The sequence below is a fragment of the Bombyx mori genome, chromosome 28 (assembly GCF_030269925.1).
Source record: "Bombyx mori chromosome 28, ASM3026992v2".
Classification (NCBI taxonomy): domain Eukaryota; kingdom Metazoa; phylum Arthropoda; class Insecta; order Lepidoptera; family Bombycidae; genus Bombyx; species Bombyx mori.
The window spans coordinates 1,076,129-1,092,901 of record NC_085134.1 but is presented as its reverse complement, the minus strand read 5'-3'; the positions used below and the strand labels follow the sequence as shown (position 1 = coordinate 1,092,901).

The following is a 16,773-nucleotide window of genomic DNA, read 5'->3' as shown; positions in this document are numbered from 1 at the left end:
GTAAGGTCGGCATTGAATGGTTCTAAAGTTTACAAAAAAAATTAACATTTCATAAATGTCATTGTTATTGTTTTTATTTAATTCTGGTATACTATATTTTATGAAATGTTAATGAATGTAATATGGATGCAAAATCTGAAGTAAATGAAATAAATAAATCTATATAAGTGTATATAAAAAGGAATTGCTGTTCGTTAGTCTCGCTAAAACTCGAGAACGGCTGGACCGATTTTGCTAATTTTGATTTTGAATTAATTGTGGAAGTCCAGAGAAGGTTTAAAAGGTAGATAAATATCAAAATGCTCGGAATTAAATAAAAATAACAATTTTGTTTTCCCTTTGATGTGTCCTCCGTCGGAGGGATTCCTTTTGTTTGTTTTAAGTTTATTTTATACAAAAGTTTAGGTCACTTATTTATCGATTGAGGCACTACGAAGTCTGCCGGGTCAGCTAGTAAATAAATAGAACAAAGACATTATCACGGCAGAATGTGAACAATCCTTTATACTGTATGTTTGCTGAAACGTTGGGCCAATGTTATGCCGGCCACTGACATGCGCGCAATGAAGGGCCGTCAAACATTCATTCGCAAACCTAGCGGCTGTGCAAATGGGTTCGCATACTCAATTTGCGAACCCGTTTGCGCTTCCTCCTACACTTGTTTACGAATGTCTCACGAATTTCTCCTCCTTTTTAATTCGTCAATAGAACATTGAAGAGAAAAAGAGTTTTAATTCTTTCCCAGACATCATTAACAGCCATGCTGTTTTTATGGGATTTCTTTTGATGAAGATACGCTACACAGTAGACTTCACGAACTATGAAAATGGCGTATAGTATACGTCCGTTACCTTCGCAATCGTCGGCGCAACCAGGCAAGCGAATGTGTGGGAGACTACGCGAAGGTTCGAGGTTCCCGCGCTTTGATGTCTGTTAAAAAACCGACACAGCTTGGAAAACCACGAATGCAGCGAAAACTTTGCATAATCATTCGCAAATGTCGTCCTACACTTGCGGGTTTGCGTATTCGTGCGCATGTGAGTGACCGGTGTCACGGTGTTGCATTGCCACTGCACGCACTGAACCTATATTATCGTGCATTAGTGTCTGTTCTCTCTGGTGTTTGTCATTCGGTCGTGAGCCGTCGGCGAAGTTGGGCGCGTTTTCAAACAGTGTCGATACGATCGTAATAAATATGAATTTCGTTTACTTATTGGTGTTTCTTACTTTCGGGACGGTGCTTTGTGTTCAGGTAAATAATTTAAAAATATATTGATTTAGCACACACGGACAGTCGCGTAGATTTATAGTTATTGTGAAAAGCAACCCGTGAGTTTTATTGGGCATATTTCATTTTGGGCATGATCTGGAGAAATTGCATACACAGGTATTGCAGCCTTTAGCAGATCAAGCAGATAAGACGAATCCAACTTATCGAATCAATGTAAGTTTTTGTTTCCGCAAAAGCAAAACATTTCGGTTTGAAGGGTAGATGTAGCCAGTTTTCTTTCCGCCAAACAGTGCCTAATGAAACTTCACAAAAAAAATATTGATGAAACAGAAAACTAAATCAATATTAGTAATATTTATCATAAAAATTCAGATGGTGCGAGAGTATTGATTGTTGTATTTATTTTTAGAAATTATTTTGGAAAATGGCACCTTAATTATAACTTTATAGCCAAACTACCTACTGTTGACGTTATACCAATAGAAGTAGGTACGAATCACACGTAATTTTTTTAGGTAATCTATGTATTTTTGTTTTTATTTTATCACATTTAAATCTATTGTTGCCAAATGAGAAATAATTTGTAATAATTATTTTTAATATGTGAATATCCGAAGAGCATTAACATAAATTATAATTACCGTGAGAAACGCGTTTTTTATATTTTTAATAATCTAAATTAATCTAAATAAATTTAATACATAAATTAAAATAATTGAAAAATATAACAGCAAATATTTATATTTTTCACAGCTTGTAACGGTCACGGATGACGGAATTATTAATAAATAGCCTTAAAATTGTTTTAAATCGCGATTCACTTGTTATAGTTCCATTCGTAAGCATCGCAGGCAATTTTAGTACTATACATATTGAAACTGGTCAGCTTTGGTAAGTATTTTTGAGGGTTGTCTGGGCACAGCTTCCACTGCCGGGGCCGATACGCCTCAAAGATAATGACGCCTTCTTTGAGTCCTTTGTGCTTAGTGCGAGTTTTTTTTAACGTTCTCGATAGCGTAAAAGTTAACTCAAATTTTTATGGAGTTGGAACGTTCGCCTACGTTTGCCGCTAGGGGCGCTGTTCCAACTGCATACTTTGAGTTAACTTTTACGCTATCGAGAACGTTAAAAAACTCGCATTAAGCACACAAACGTGGGCATTGTATTAAGACTGATCGAGGCTTCCAATCAAACGCATCTTCATAGAAATTGCCTGCTCGTGACGCCATTTGTCTTTTTTTTTCCTTAAAAAAAACCATCTGTATTCGTGGTCCAAAAACAAAGAAATTTTACGTGTATTCATTTCTTCTTCAAGCAGTAATATGTTATTGAACGTGGCTATTTCAGTATACGTCGCTCATGAGTACACATTTTTTTTCTCCCCCCTCCTGGCTGAGCCTTTGCTCGCCCACGTGTCCTGGTGAAACCTCCGAGCCACCAGTAATCTTTCAATCATAAAAAAAAACTTTTATTTTTTATTGCCCTTGTAGGCAGACGAGCATACGGCCCGCATGATGGTGAGTGGTTACCGTCGCCCATACGTAATAATCTAATTACATTTCATTTTCGATAAAATAAAAAAAACCTTTCGTGAAATGCAACGGAAAAAAATATAATCAAATTTGATATGTCTAATAATAAAATTGGGAACAGATGCAGCCCGCCACCCGAAACCAGAGCATCGACCGGCGGGTCGATTCTCGAACTCGATCGAGATTGCGGAGCTTGCTTTTAGTCTTAACACGTTGACTGCCATACGGTGAAGGAATAACATCGTGTAATAAAAATGAAACCCGCAAAATTATAATTCGCGTAATTACTGGTGATAGGACCTCTTGTGAGTCCGCGCGGGTAGGTATCACCGCCCTGCCTGTTTCTGCCGTGAAGCAGTAATGCGTTTTGGTTTGAAGGGTGGGGTAGCCGTTATAACTATACTGAGACCTTAGAACTTATATCTCAAGGTGGGTAGCGCATTTACGTTGTAGATGTCTATGGGCTTCAGTAACCACTTAACACCAGGTGGGCTATGAGCTCGTCTACCCATCTAAGCAATAAAAAAAAGGTCACCGGTATCCTACGCGGTGCACTGAAGTAATTATGTCAATATTTGTTACTAAGGCGCCTGGATTGCCTAACTTTGGCTACTTTTTGTTTTTAATGTACGTTTTAGTCTTTTAGGTTGAAATGGATTCATTCTCAGCATGAATATTTTCGGATTCGTCTTTCCCAGAGTCTACTAGGTCGGACGCCTTAGTAACAGAAATCGATATAATTACTTCAGGGCGCCGCGTAGGTCACCGGTGACCTACATGTCAGTCAAAGGGTTAACATGGCCGGTAGCTGTTTTAATAATGATTCATTTGAACCCAGCGAGTTTCTCGTTGGGTCTTCTCAGTTAGGTAGTCGCTATTTCAATCTCTTAGTAGATCCAGCGAAGGACTGCTCTTGCTAGGGCTAGTTTTGGAAATTCTCTCAGATTGAGTCCGTCAGCTTACTCGTTTGAGCATAGCTGGAATAGCCTTAAAGGCTACCAGCAGTCACGTGGAGGAAAAAAGTATATTTCTTTTATAGAACATCATTGTTTTCATATCCACAATTGGTTTTTATTTATTTATTTATTTCTTACATGGGTGGTCGAGCTCACAGCCCACCTGGTGTAAGTGTTTACTGGAGCCCATAGACATTTACAGCGCAAATGCGCCACCCACCTTGAGATATAAGTTCTAAGGTCTCAGTATAGTTACAACGGCTACCCCACCCTTCAAGACGAAACGCATTACTGCTTCACGGCGGAAATAGGCGGGGTGGTGGTACCTACCCGCGCGGACTCACATGAGGTCCTACCACTAGTACAAAAAACATTTTTGTTAATCATTGTTATGTTCTTCATAAAAAGCGGCTTTTAGTTATTGTCCACATAGTTCTATTTATTGATAATGCAGAACGAGAGATTAACAACAAATAAAATCCTCCGAGAAATGATAAAAATATTTCCATTGAGGATCCCTTATCGCAATGACGAACACGTTAAGCAATAACCCCGATCACGCGTGCGATGCGTGTTGTTGTTACATCTCCGTCTGTCTTCACCGAAATGCATAAATGCATCTCTGTCGCACATAATCCTAGATCATGTTATTGTTCTATCTCTTTTCGTCTTGCTGTAATTCGTATATTGCCTTCTCTTTGTAATGTGAGCCCTCGCCCTTAGCCATTGAAAGATTCCGGGTGACCGTCACGTAGTACGTACGTACTCAAGTAATTCATCACAATTCACAATACAGTGACGCTTAATGGCCCTTTTAGGGATCCGTAGATGGATGACAAAAAAAGAAATATACTTCTCGAGTAAATTAACCCATAGACACAGCCCATTGAGTTTTTTGCCGAAACTTCTTAGTGGGTCGCGATTCCGATCCGGTGGTAGATTCTGCGAAGCACTGCTCTTGCTAGGGCTAGCGTTAGCAAATTCTCTCAGGTTGTGCCCGTGAGCTCACCTACCCGTCCAGTCGTAGCTGGAATATCCTCGTAGGTTACTAGGGAATAGGTAGGAAAAAAAGAGACCTTAGAACTCATATCTAAAGGTAGGTCGCAGCATTTACATTGTAGATGTCTATGGGCTCCGGTAACCACTTAAAATCGGGTGGACCGTGAGCTCGTCCACCTAAGCAATAAATAAAAAAAATTAAAACGGTGACGTCCTTTTTTGAAGACAAAAACGTCACTTTTCGAATCTTAAACTCATAATGTTATTATGTGCAAAAAACACGGACCAACAAACACATTTATTGTATTGTTAAAATAATAATATAGTCGACTACCTGGATTCAACCCGTCTTAGGAATTCTCAATTTTTGTACATTTCCATAGCTTCCATAGTCTCTGTGGCAAATCTCCCTAAATCTATTTTCACAGCACGCGAACGTTAAAATGGCGATAGTTCTGTCAATTGACAAGGATCTTTATGTTAAATGTCATCGAAAACAAAAAGCATATAAATATTATCCAAAGCGTTTTTTTTTTTATATTTTTATTGCCTAGATGGGTGGACGAGCACACAGCCCACCTGGTGTTAAGTGGTTAGCGGAGCCCACAGACATCTACAACGTAAATGCGCCATATAGTTACAACGGCTGCCCTACCCTTCAAACCGAAACGCATTACTGCTTCACGGCAGAAATGGGCAGGATGGTGGTACCTACCCGCGCGGACTCACAAGAGGTCCTCCCACCAGTAATTACGCAAATTATAATTTTGCGGGTTTCATTTTTATTACGCGATGTTATTCCTTCACCGTGGAAGTCAATCGTGAACACTTGTTGAGTACGTATTTGATTAGAAAAATTGGTACCCGTCTGCGGGATTCGAACACCGGTGCATCGCTTCAACACGAATGCACCGGACGTCTTATCTTTTAGGCCACGACGGGTTCAGAAGAAGGTAGGGAGTTATGTTTTCACTAAGCCAGGAACTAAGCTAATCTCTTCTTGACTCTGACGTCGAGCCCGTCGAGTTTACAGCCAGAATACATTATGCCCTTAAAATAACTAGTGAGATATAATAATAATAATATTTTTTTTTTTCAAATTAAATTCCATATGAAGTGTTAGTAATACAAAATCTTTCTTAAAAAAAGCAGTTCATTTTATTTATTTTACATTGACCATGGCTGGTCTTGAGCCAACATGGACTTCATTCCAGTGCCTCAGTATAGGGCAGCAAGGGCGACTCCCTATCGCGGCCAGAAGGCTGTTAGTTAATATGCATAGTTCTAATTTTGATACGTGCCCGTATAGAAATTCATATTTTAAAAAAAACTCTAAAATGAATGTCAAGCTATTTGACACATCGCGCCTTTAGGATTGAAGCCAAGCCGCTGCCTACCGCTAAAGGTAGGCAGCGGCTTGGCTCTGCCCCTGGCATTGCTGAAGTCCATGGGCGACGGTAACCACTCAACATCAGGTGGGCCGTATGCTCGTCTGCCTACAAGGGTAATAATAAACAAAAAAAATGGCTTATTTTAAATTCTTGTTTCCTGCTAAACTCCAAAAAATGTGACATAATTGAAGAATTGTAATTTTTATAGATTTTCGATTTTAATACTTTTAAGATTTTAAGGTATGCTCATCATTTTAAAGGATACGGAAAGAGTTTGTCCTTTTCTGAACTAAAATAGACTGTTTAATTTTATAAACTGACTAGCGGCCCGCTCCGGCTTCGCTCGGGTCTTCAACAAAAATTTCAACGATATTTAACGACGTTTTCTTTTTTAAAATAAAATAACACTTATTGCGGCATAGCTATAATAGTTAGACATATGCTGTCGCGACACTTTTTGTAAATAATAATGTGTTCTACAAAGTCGTAATACATTATTTTATTCTATCATCAATAGGTTTCGCAGGGCACGTGATGTAAAGAATATTTTAGGTAATTTTTTTACACCTTGGGTTACATTATTAGAGCTTTAGTACGGATCCCAATTTTTTTTCAAAAAAGATTATAGCCTATGTCACTCGGGACCGTGCTGGAATCATGGTCCAGGCAGCTGGCCGATCCTTCGGCTGGTCGTAGGACCGTCGAGGCGATTCGCCCAGTCCTTGTGGATTGGGTGAATCGTGACAGAGGACGCCTCACTTTCCGGCTCACGCAGGTTCTCACTGGGCATGGTTGCTTCGGTGAGTTCCTGCACCGGATCAGAGCCGAGCCGACGGCAGAGTGCCACCATTGTGATTGCGACTTGGACACGGCAGAGCATACGCTCGTCGCCTGCCCCGCATGGGAGGGGTGGCGCCGTGTCCTCGTCGCAAAAATAGGAAACGACTTGTCGTTGCCGAGTGTTGTGGCATCGATGCTCGGCGACGACGAGTCGTGGAAGGCGATGCTCGACTTCTGCGAGTGCACCATCTCGCAGAAGGAGGCGGCGGGGCGCGTTAGAGACGCGCAAGCCCGCCGCCGTCGAGCGGGGGCCAGGGAGGCCCTGCAAGCCGCCCAAGCCCTGGCCCTCTAAGTGTTTCGGGTCCCCCTCATATGTCGGTCTGGGGACCGGCGAGGGGGACCTAAGAAGACGTCGTGCAAGCTGCTCTGCACGCGTTTTACGCAAGAGCATCCGGGTGATGGAAGGCCGGCTATCCTCGACCCACGCTGGTTCTGACCCAGCGGGGTATTCCGTAGGATAGCTCACTCTAACCGGCGCCATCTAGGCGGGCTCCGGATAGCCTGCCGACCGAGAGGGCTGGTGGTCGTGGCGCCGACGACCGCCAGTCCGGCGTCCCGAGGGGGAGGGTGATGGGAGAGATGTGCTCCAGTGTGTGGTTCAGTAGTTTCGGAGCCTATTCAATACAAACAAACCTTTCCTCTTTATAATATTAGTATAGACTATAATATTGGTATAGATAGAATACGTCGTGTTTCCAAGTCGTTCGAAGTATAAAACTTATTTTCCTAAAATTTTTATTTGAGTCACTTCTATTCTAAAGATGCGACATGTTTTGTTCTTTCTTCAAATACCATTTCGATATACAATTCTTACAAAATGCTTATTTTTTTTCGTTCCCAGGATTCATACAAAGCTGCCTCGATTAAGTCCGCTAATGAAAACGTCGATTTTAATAGCTACCTGCCTCTCATAGTGGAAGCTGGTAAATCGGTGAGTGGATTTTTGAATCGTATTTAGAAAATTAAGAATAAGCCCCTGCCACAAGACGCGTTAAGGAATCTCATTCTAAAAAAATTACCAAGTCAATACGTACTCTAACATGGGCTGACAAAGTACTTCACAACAACAAGAAACTAAAATTAACACCAGAAAATTTTCTGACAAACTTTTTGCTGGGCACATACCACCATCTTGCCCATTCCTGCTGCAAAGCAGTCATACGCTTCAGTTTCACGAGACAGCCCTAACGTCAGTAAAATTCGCAGTTTGTTTTGTACGTATGTGGTAAAATGTTGTTAGCACATTCTGATAATTCCGCAGGAATTGTTAATTTGGACTGTTCTCTTAATTAAATCTACTGCTTACCACCTTAGACTGGCCCTTTTAACGCGTATCGCACTGAGAAGAAGATAATTCAAATTCAAATAACAAAATTCAAATAACCACGGGACTCTGAGTGGAGGTTAAAATATCAATTACAGAACAGTAACTATATCTTTCGAGACGAAGGAATGATTTTGTTGCGCTAGAAATAAGTGGGAAGGTTATTTCAAATCGTATAAACACAAAATACCTTTTCATCTTTAATTTATTGTCGATGAATTTGACGTGAAACCTAACCCTTAGCATCAGCCAGTTGAGTTTCGCGCCGGATCTTCTCAGCTGGTCGCGATTCCGATATAGTAGTACATATGAGTCGACTATTATCAAAGCCGGCAATCTGACTTTTGGATAATTATTGGTAAATCAGAAAAACGAATTATTGACTTTGTATTCCATTGGCAGTCACAAAACTCTTCGGAACGACATCTTAGATAAATAACAGGTTAACTATTAACCTTTATTTAATGCAGGTTTTGAACCGTATTCTTTGAAGGAGACGATTATATTCAAATCAATCTGTATTGACATATCAGTAACATTTTTTTGTCCAAATGCACAGATTGCCACCTTTGATAATAGACGACTCATATATGGGTCATTGTGTACCTCATAAATATTTAAATGTTTTTTTGAGTGAACACAAAGAAACGTGCTTTATTTTCATTTCAAACAAAGTCTTTGTGCTTATTGTGTTTATTTTAGTCGTCGTGGCCTAAAGGATAAGACGTCCGGTGTGTTCGTGTCGAGCGATGCAACGGTGTTCGAATCCCGCAGGCGGGTGGGACCAATTTTTCTAATGAAATACGTACTTAACAATTGTTCACGATTGACTTCCACGGTGAAGGAATAAGTCCGCCAAATTATAATTTGCGTAAATACTGGTGGTAGGACCTCTTGTGAGTCCGCGCGGGTAGGTACCACCACCTTGCCTATTTCTGCCGTGAAGCAGTAATGTGTTTCGGCTTGAACGGTGGGGTAGACGTTGTAACTATACTGAGACCTTAGAACCTACATCTTAAGGTGGGTGGCGGCATTTACGTTGTAGATGTCTATGGGCTCCGGTAACCACTTAACACCAGGTGGGCCGTGAGCTCGTCCAACCAACTAAGCTACATAAATAAATAAATAAATAACAATAAATAAAAACAGACACATTTATGCTTTTACGCCTAATAGTTATTGTACTATTTTCTATTTGAATTTGTAATTTTCTTTGTAGCATTATTGCGATATGATATCGCGTGTTTAAATACGATTTTCATATAATATACGGTTAATAACATATTATTGTTATTATTCTGAATAAATAAATAACTGTGAATCAACTAATGACGTTAGGGTTTATTAAATTCAGTATATTTTCGCAATCTTTATTATAGTCATATTTTCGTTTTTTTTTATTGCCGTATAGGCAGATGAGCAAACGGCCCACCTGATGGTGAGTGGTTACCGTCGCCCATGGACTTCAGCAATGCCAGAGGCAGAGCCAAGCCGCTGCCTACCGCTTAACACGTTCGCTGCGGCACCAATTTTTGCAAACTTTCCGTTCCTGCGGCACGAGGTATTATCGGCCCGCACTGTGACCAGACGTTAGGGCGACACGCGGTCTATTAGACCCCACCTCCTTTAACAGACTAAAATCCATTTTCTGGCGCGAAATCAAAGATAAATGAAAATTTTGGTCCTTATCGATATAGGCAGTGAATTGATGAACCCTAATGTACCGTCGCCCCGGGATCTGATAGCTAGTTTATTAATTATTGGCAAAACAAAATATGGGATCTTATATACCTCGTAACGCACTGAAATAGGGTAATTTTTCGCTAAGATTAGTGATGAGAAAAATAATATCGACGCAACGACATTTATCTATTTTTGTGTAAAAGTCTTAATGCGGTTCACAGAATAGAAAAAAAAGAAAACCAGAAGTAGAAAAGAAACTATCCTATTTATTCTGCCTCGGGCTTTAAAAACACACTTATTAGAACTTGAATTAACATACAAAAATTCAGTAACAATATACTTTTTTATAAAAAAATCTCAATATATATTTTGTACTTATTTATGAGTGTTTTTCATTGAAACAGGGTAGACAATAAGATTTTTTGCACTGAGAGCACTGAGTCAAAATCTTTTTGGATTTTTTGTCAGCTTCACGAGATGGTAAAAATGTGCGTAGTTTCTGGTAACAACCAACACATCTTCTTTTTTCACCCTTTTCAAGGCAATGACGTGCGCTGCTTTAAGGTGCTGAAAAATAACAAAAATATATAGATAACGTAATAAAACTAGCATTGTTACTTAGGTTAGATCGAAGATGAGAATAACAATGATAATGTATAACTGCATTAAATGAATATGTTTGCTTTATGCTTAAAATGTTGAAAGAGTAGGTAGGTAAGGTAGCTTAAATTCAAAATAATTAAATTTTGCGAAAAGGAAACAATAATAAAAAACTTAATAATGACCAAATGTCAGGCTTAGTTTATGAAAGCTTCTACACGTTGACTATCGTCAGCCTATTGAAAGTTTACTTGTTTTAACTGTCAAGAAATATATCTGAGCATTACATTACCTGGGATCTCATCGATTTCCTTTTTTATAAAAGATTCTATAAGTTTCTCCACAAAGAGTCTTTTCGGTAACTTTTTTTCATCAGTTTGGATTGAATTAAACACAATCCAGGCATTAATTAGCACTGTACCGAATATTAGCTCCATTACAACTTTTCTCCACCATTTGATTCCTCTCTTCAACGTTGTATAATAAGATGACATCTGGTCAGAAAAGTCAATGCCTTTTTTTTTTATTGTACAGCAGAACACATCCTGGTTTTTTTATGCATTCATCGGTTCCTCTCTTCTTTTTTCCAGTACTACTGAATTATTAATTAATTACTTACCTGTTTTGTCAACGGCTGCTTTGCGTTTTTTGTGGAGTTTTTCACTACCTACAAAAATATCAATTAAAAAACTTACCTGTTTTGGTTCTGTTTCTGGGTTTTTTAAAATTAACTTCTTCCGACATCGTTTAGACATGTTCGGCGATGTAAAAAGACGTGCTCTTCAATCGACGTGATGCACAACACTAGTCGCGGGAAGCTCGCGTTGGGTGCGGTACGAGGTCCGGAGGGATATGGGACGTTTTAGCCTCGTTCCGCACTGCATTAAAATTATATTAATTCAGTGCGGTACGAGGCCTAAGACATCCGGTACCAAGGTAGGTATACCACCGAGTCCGGGACCATTAGCACGTCTCAAATATACATTTATCTCTTTTCTATACTGGACCAAACCAAAGCTATGCCTTTCGCACGACAGAGATGTTCACGTTTTTCCTTGCCGCACCACAAGGAAGTTGCATGAGGGGTGATTTAGGCCTCGTTTCGCAGTTAACGTGTTAATACTCTCCACAAGCCTCGATTGAAGAAGGACATGTCATAGCGCTCGGGAAACACCGTGGAGGGGAGCTCATTCCATAGCTGGATGGTATGTGGCAAAAAAGACCTCTGGAAACGCACTGTGGATGACCGCAGTGGCTCCAGGTAGTGTGGATGAACTCTACTCCGGTGGCGGGCGTTGCGATGGTAAAAACGAGATGACTGTATCATCTCGAACAATTCCTCAGAGCACTCCTTGTTACACTCTCCTTTAATATTTAGTTAAATTAATACAGATTTATTTTATTATTATTATAGGACGTGGATATTCTTGTTCTGCCAGCCCAGGAGAAAACCGAATCTGCAGATAAATATGAGGAGGTGAGTTGCAAGCAATGAAGATAATTGTTATTTTTAATCAATATCAAAAGGTTGTATAGTCTTTTTTTTTAATACACCTTTTACTGATGCCTGATTAAAGTGCCATCCCCTGAAGAAGGTCGGCCGTCGTCGACGACAAAGATCGGAAAATGGATTTGGTTTTAAAAATATTTTATACCAGCGACCCGCCCTCGCTTCGCTTCGGAAATATTAAATTTTATTATTGACAGCTGAGTCCTGCGATGTTACCCGCGGTTATTGTCTTACCGCGAGTGAAGCCGCGGGGTGGAGCTAGTTTAAAAAAAATAGCCTAAGTTACTCCTTATATCATCAGCTACCTATCAGTGAAAGTCCCGTCACAATCGATCCAGTCGTTCCAGAGATTACCCGGAACAAACAGACAGACAGACAGAAAAAAATTGTAAAAAATGTTATTTTGGTGTATATGTACCGTATATATATTCATATGCATGTAGTAAAAAGAGGCTATTTCAATATTACAAACAGACATACCAATTTTATTCATATGTATAGATATAGACATAACCCAATATTAAACGATTTTGTGATTTTGTCTTTCTATATACATACAATATTCCAAACATTCTCCTGTACAAAGCTCAAGTCTATTAGTTCTGTGAGAGTAGTTTTCTATGCTGTGTAGAAGGCGTGTAGGAAACGACAACTTTCTGGATGTATGTACGCAATAGGGTTGCCAGATTTTTTTTCAGCCTATAAGAAGCAAATGCTTAAATGGGCAAAAAATACGGGAATTTAAATTTTTTACCGGAATAAATAAAAAACAAAATTATATAGTTACATTTTTTATTTATTTTTGGTATTTCTCCGAGGAGTAAGTCAGTTTTAACATATTTTTATCGGTTTTATCATATTTATAAAAATCAATACAATTATAATCGTACGGTTCGAATACGGGACACAGTCAGTCCCGCCGTGGCATTTTAAACTAAGCCCAAAATACGGGACGTACCGGGAAATACGGGACGCCTGGCAACCCTAGTACGCAAGCTTATTGGTGGGAGGGTGTCTTATGGATCATCGTGGCCGCCGGTAATTACAGTCCCGATCCGAAAGCAGTCGACGTCGCCCAAAACGTGTCATTTCGGATCCTCCCGATCCACTAACGGTGCTTTTAGGTACCCCAAGCACCGGTCATCGTTCTCGTCGAACCCGTCGCTTGCGACGAAGGGCTCAGCGAGTAAATTAACCCACAGACACAGCCTACTGAGTTTCTCGCCGGATCTTCTCAGTGGGTCGCGGTTCCGATCCGGTGGTAGATTCTGCGAAGCACGGCCCTTGCTAGGGTTCGTGTTAGCCTACTAGCTAAGGTTACGCTGAAATAGTCCCTCAAGCTTATCCGCTTAGGTAGAAAAAAAAAGCACGCTCGAGTAGGCACTACCATCTTGCCTATTTTTGCCGTGAGGCACAAATGCGTTTCGGTTTGAGCGGTGGGGCAGTCTTTGTGCGGTAAAACTGAGACATATAATATATAACTTCCATTTGTCTTGACCAGCCTTGGCGCGATCGGATAATATTGGCCAAGAGCCAGACAATTTAGAATACAGTTGTTTGATCTCAAGTAGCTTAGCTTAAATTTGGTTGAAAATGATGTCGAATTCCATTTCAATTTGTTTCCTTTGTGGGCTGTCCAATTCTAACTTGATTTCTTTATAGGCCGTCAAGAATATATCGGATGCTGCAAAAAAAGCTGGCTTATATATCGCAGCTCACCTGTACGAGGGAGTTCAGTGCCAAAACAAAAAAGAAATCGTGAGGAGTAACATCGTCTTTGATAGAGAAGGCAAAACTGTTTCCGTGTAAGTTTCTGTGTATTTTTTTGTGTGAGTGAAACGTCTGAAATGTCGCAGTGGAACTGTTTGGAATATGATAATAATAGTAATAATAATAAGGCAGAAAAGGACAAATCAATATTCAGATCTGACTCACAACACTGCCGCCGTATTTGTTGGTAGGGTTTCAAAAAAAAAGTATATTTAATTTTTTTATTGCTCTTGTAGGCAGATGAGCATACGGCCTACCTGATGGTAAGTAGTTACCGTCGTCCATGGACGTCAGCAATGCCGAGAATAGAGCCAAACCGCTACCTACCGTTAAGTACTCTCCACAAGCCTCGTTTGAAGGAGGACATGACATAGCACTAAATATTGTATAATTAATAATATTTTATGTAAATATAGTATAATAATAATAATAAAATAAATCATTTACTACTTTTCACACAGACTTATTATTATAGGTAACTCAGCTGAAATGTTCGATGTGGATGCATCGAATAGTGTTGATTTTCAGTCACCCCTATTCACAATTGGTGTATTGTGAGGTTTGAGGCTAGGCCAGGATTGATTGCCGAGAGATCAGTAGCTCACATACCCGATCCTGTGGACCGAATAGTAAGCAGTTGACGTCGATCCATTAACAGTGCTTTTAGGTATTTCAAGCACCGGTCACTGTCCTCACCGAACCCGTCGCCTGCGACGATGGGCTCGACGAGTGAATTGACCCATAGACACAGCCCACCATGATTTTCTCGCCGGTTTGAGCCCCGAGAGGTCACCTACAAGGTTGAAGCTGAAAGAGCCTCTCAAGGCTATCAGCATAGGTAGCAAAAGTAGCTCATGGCAAACCAATTGATTAGCGATTGCTACCGTACTGGTCTACAGTTTCCTTCCTAGCTACAGATTAAAAGCTTTACTGCCTATGTAATGGCATGTTTCATTTACAGTTACAAAAAGCCAATGAACAATCTTACCAACTGCACCAGCGTGGATTCGGAAGGGTCTTTCAAGACCGACTTCGGAGTTACGTTCGGGCTTTTAATGGGAGAGGACTTGGCGCTCTACAAGCCAGAGACTTTTGGGGGGCTAAAGAATTTCTTGGTCCTCGGTGGCTTCGTTCCTCAAATACCTATTTTGGGCGGTGAGTTCAGCATATGCTTCATTTGTAGAAGAGATTTTTTTCAGTTCTATACGGCAGAAATAAGCGGGCGGTGGTACCTACCCGCGCGGACTCACAAGAGGTCCTACCACAAGTAATTACGCAAATTATAATTTGGCGGGTTTGATTTTTATTACACGATGTTATTCCTTCACCGTGGAAGTCAATCGTGAACAAGTTGAGTACGTATTTCATTACAAAAATTGGTACCCGCCTGAGATTCGAACACCGGTGCATCGCTTAACACGAATGCACCGGACGTCTTATCCTTTAGGCCACGATGACTTCTTGTCTGCTTGCGTACAAGGGCAATAAAAAAAAGAAGAATGCGATAGAATCAGCATGTTGTTCAATAAATATGGCGCGTTTCAGGTCCTCAGCTGCTGCAGTCTTGGGCGTACGTGAACAGAGCTAATATCATATCTCCCGCCGGGATCTACGCGTCTGGGTCCGCTGCGAACAATGGGAACGCAATGATCGTCGCTGATCTTAATAAGGAAGGAGCTGGTGAGGAGCTTACTGAATCTTAATTGATGGCTGTCCACATATAGGACTTCTTGTGAGTCCGCGCGGGTAGGTTCCACGCCTTACCTATTTCTGCCGTGAAGCAGTAATGCGTTTCCGTCTGAAGGGTAGGACAGCCGTTGTAACTATACTGAGATCTTAGAACTTATATCTCAAGGTGGGTGGCGCATTTATGTTGTAAATGTCTAAGTACTCCAGTAACCACTTAACACCAGGTGGGCTGTGAGCTCGTCCACCCAACTAAGCAACAAAAAAAATCGGTTATCTGTAAAGTCGGTTTACTGACGATAGTTGAACGTGACAACGTCATAAGAAAATATTGATGGAATGGTTTCATTTTTCAAAAGAAAATTTTAATTTTATTGCATCGCTCACTCAAGTAGGAGAGAGACAGATGTCGAACACTGCTAAACGCGGAGGCCGATTGTGCCTCTTTGTCGCTCGTTGCGCGCTCTCGCTTGCACTTCAAGCCTTAAATGGAACGCCTCAATGAGTCATGTTTTTTCGTGCGTGCAGCCGGCTCCATCGAATTATAAGACGTTGTTACCTCAAAAAAAAAAAGAAAACTAAAGTTTCCGTTCATTTGGATATATAAATGAGTAACTCTGAATTCTCTTCCGTTCTGCAGACCCCGCGTCTCCCCCGATCATGAGTCCATCGCAGCTTCAGGATTCGCCTGCTGAAGACCTCAGTCTCTACGCAGTGAAACCTCTGGACCTGGAATCGGCTTCGCGAGGACTACAGGAGACCGTCTGTCACGGCCAACTCTGCTGTCAATTCAAGATTAAAACGAAACTCACAGGTTTGTCTCGATTACAATTTTCAGTTCTTTATACATACTAGTGGTCCTCGGGTAGTCGAAATTCCATTATAATTAATTGAGATTATAAGTTTGTACACTATTGTGATATTGTCAAAGATTAATAAGCTTCTATAATCACAGATTTCGCGAATACTACACTTTAGACAAATATTAATAAAGACAAACAATATTTAATCTATTCTCAATTTGACCACAGACTATAAGGAATAAGAAAGTTTTGACAGTAAACAAATAGTATGCGTGCGTGTGTGTATCAAATACATGGTAGCGTGTGTAATGTTTTTTTTAATTAATTTAATGTATTTTTTAAGCAAAATTAAAAAAATATATTTCATTCTGCATTCCTCTATATTCTCTATAAGTATGAGAAATTTCGTACTCCTCCGTCCGCGCAATTTTCGTAAAAAGAGGTACAA

The 16,773-nt window shown here is 40.3% G+C and overlaps 1 protein-coding gene and 1 long non-coding RNA gene across 2 annotated transcripts in view; one reads left to right on the top strand and one right to left on the bottom strand.

Annotated features, from left to right (window-relative positions):
• The first annotated feature begins 570 nt into the window (after positions 1-570).
• Positions 571-16,773, top strand: part of LOC101743809 (vanin-like protein 1) — a 22,450-nt gene continuing 6,247 nt past the window's right edge. Inside the window, exons 1-7 of the mRNA XM_038021204.2 lie at positions 571-1,252; positions 7,791-7,880; positions 11,971-12,033; positions 13,729-13,871; positions 14,798-14,991; positions 15,382-15,516; positions 16,163-16,336. Coding sequence (XP_037877132.1) covers positions 1,196-1,252; positions 7,791-7,880; positions 11,971-12,033; positions 13,729-13,871; positions 14,798-14,991; positions 15,382-15,516; positions 16,163-16,336 — 856 coding nt within the window. The 5' untranslated portion in view covers positions 571-1,195. The remainder of the gene's footprint in view (positions 1,253-7,790; positions 7,881-11,970; positions 12,034-13,728; positions 13,872-14,797; positions 14,992-15,381; positions 15,517-16,162; positions 16,337-16,773) is intronic.
• Positions 10,203-11,652, bottom strand: LOC134201590 (uncharacterized). The gene is made up of 2 exons (XR_009976942.1): positions 10,849-11,652; positions 10,203-10,523 (listed from the first exon to the last, which is right to left on the bottom strand). It is a non-coding gene; the product is annotated as an uncharacterized LOC134201590 (long non-coding RNA).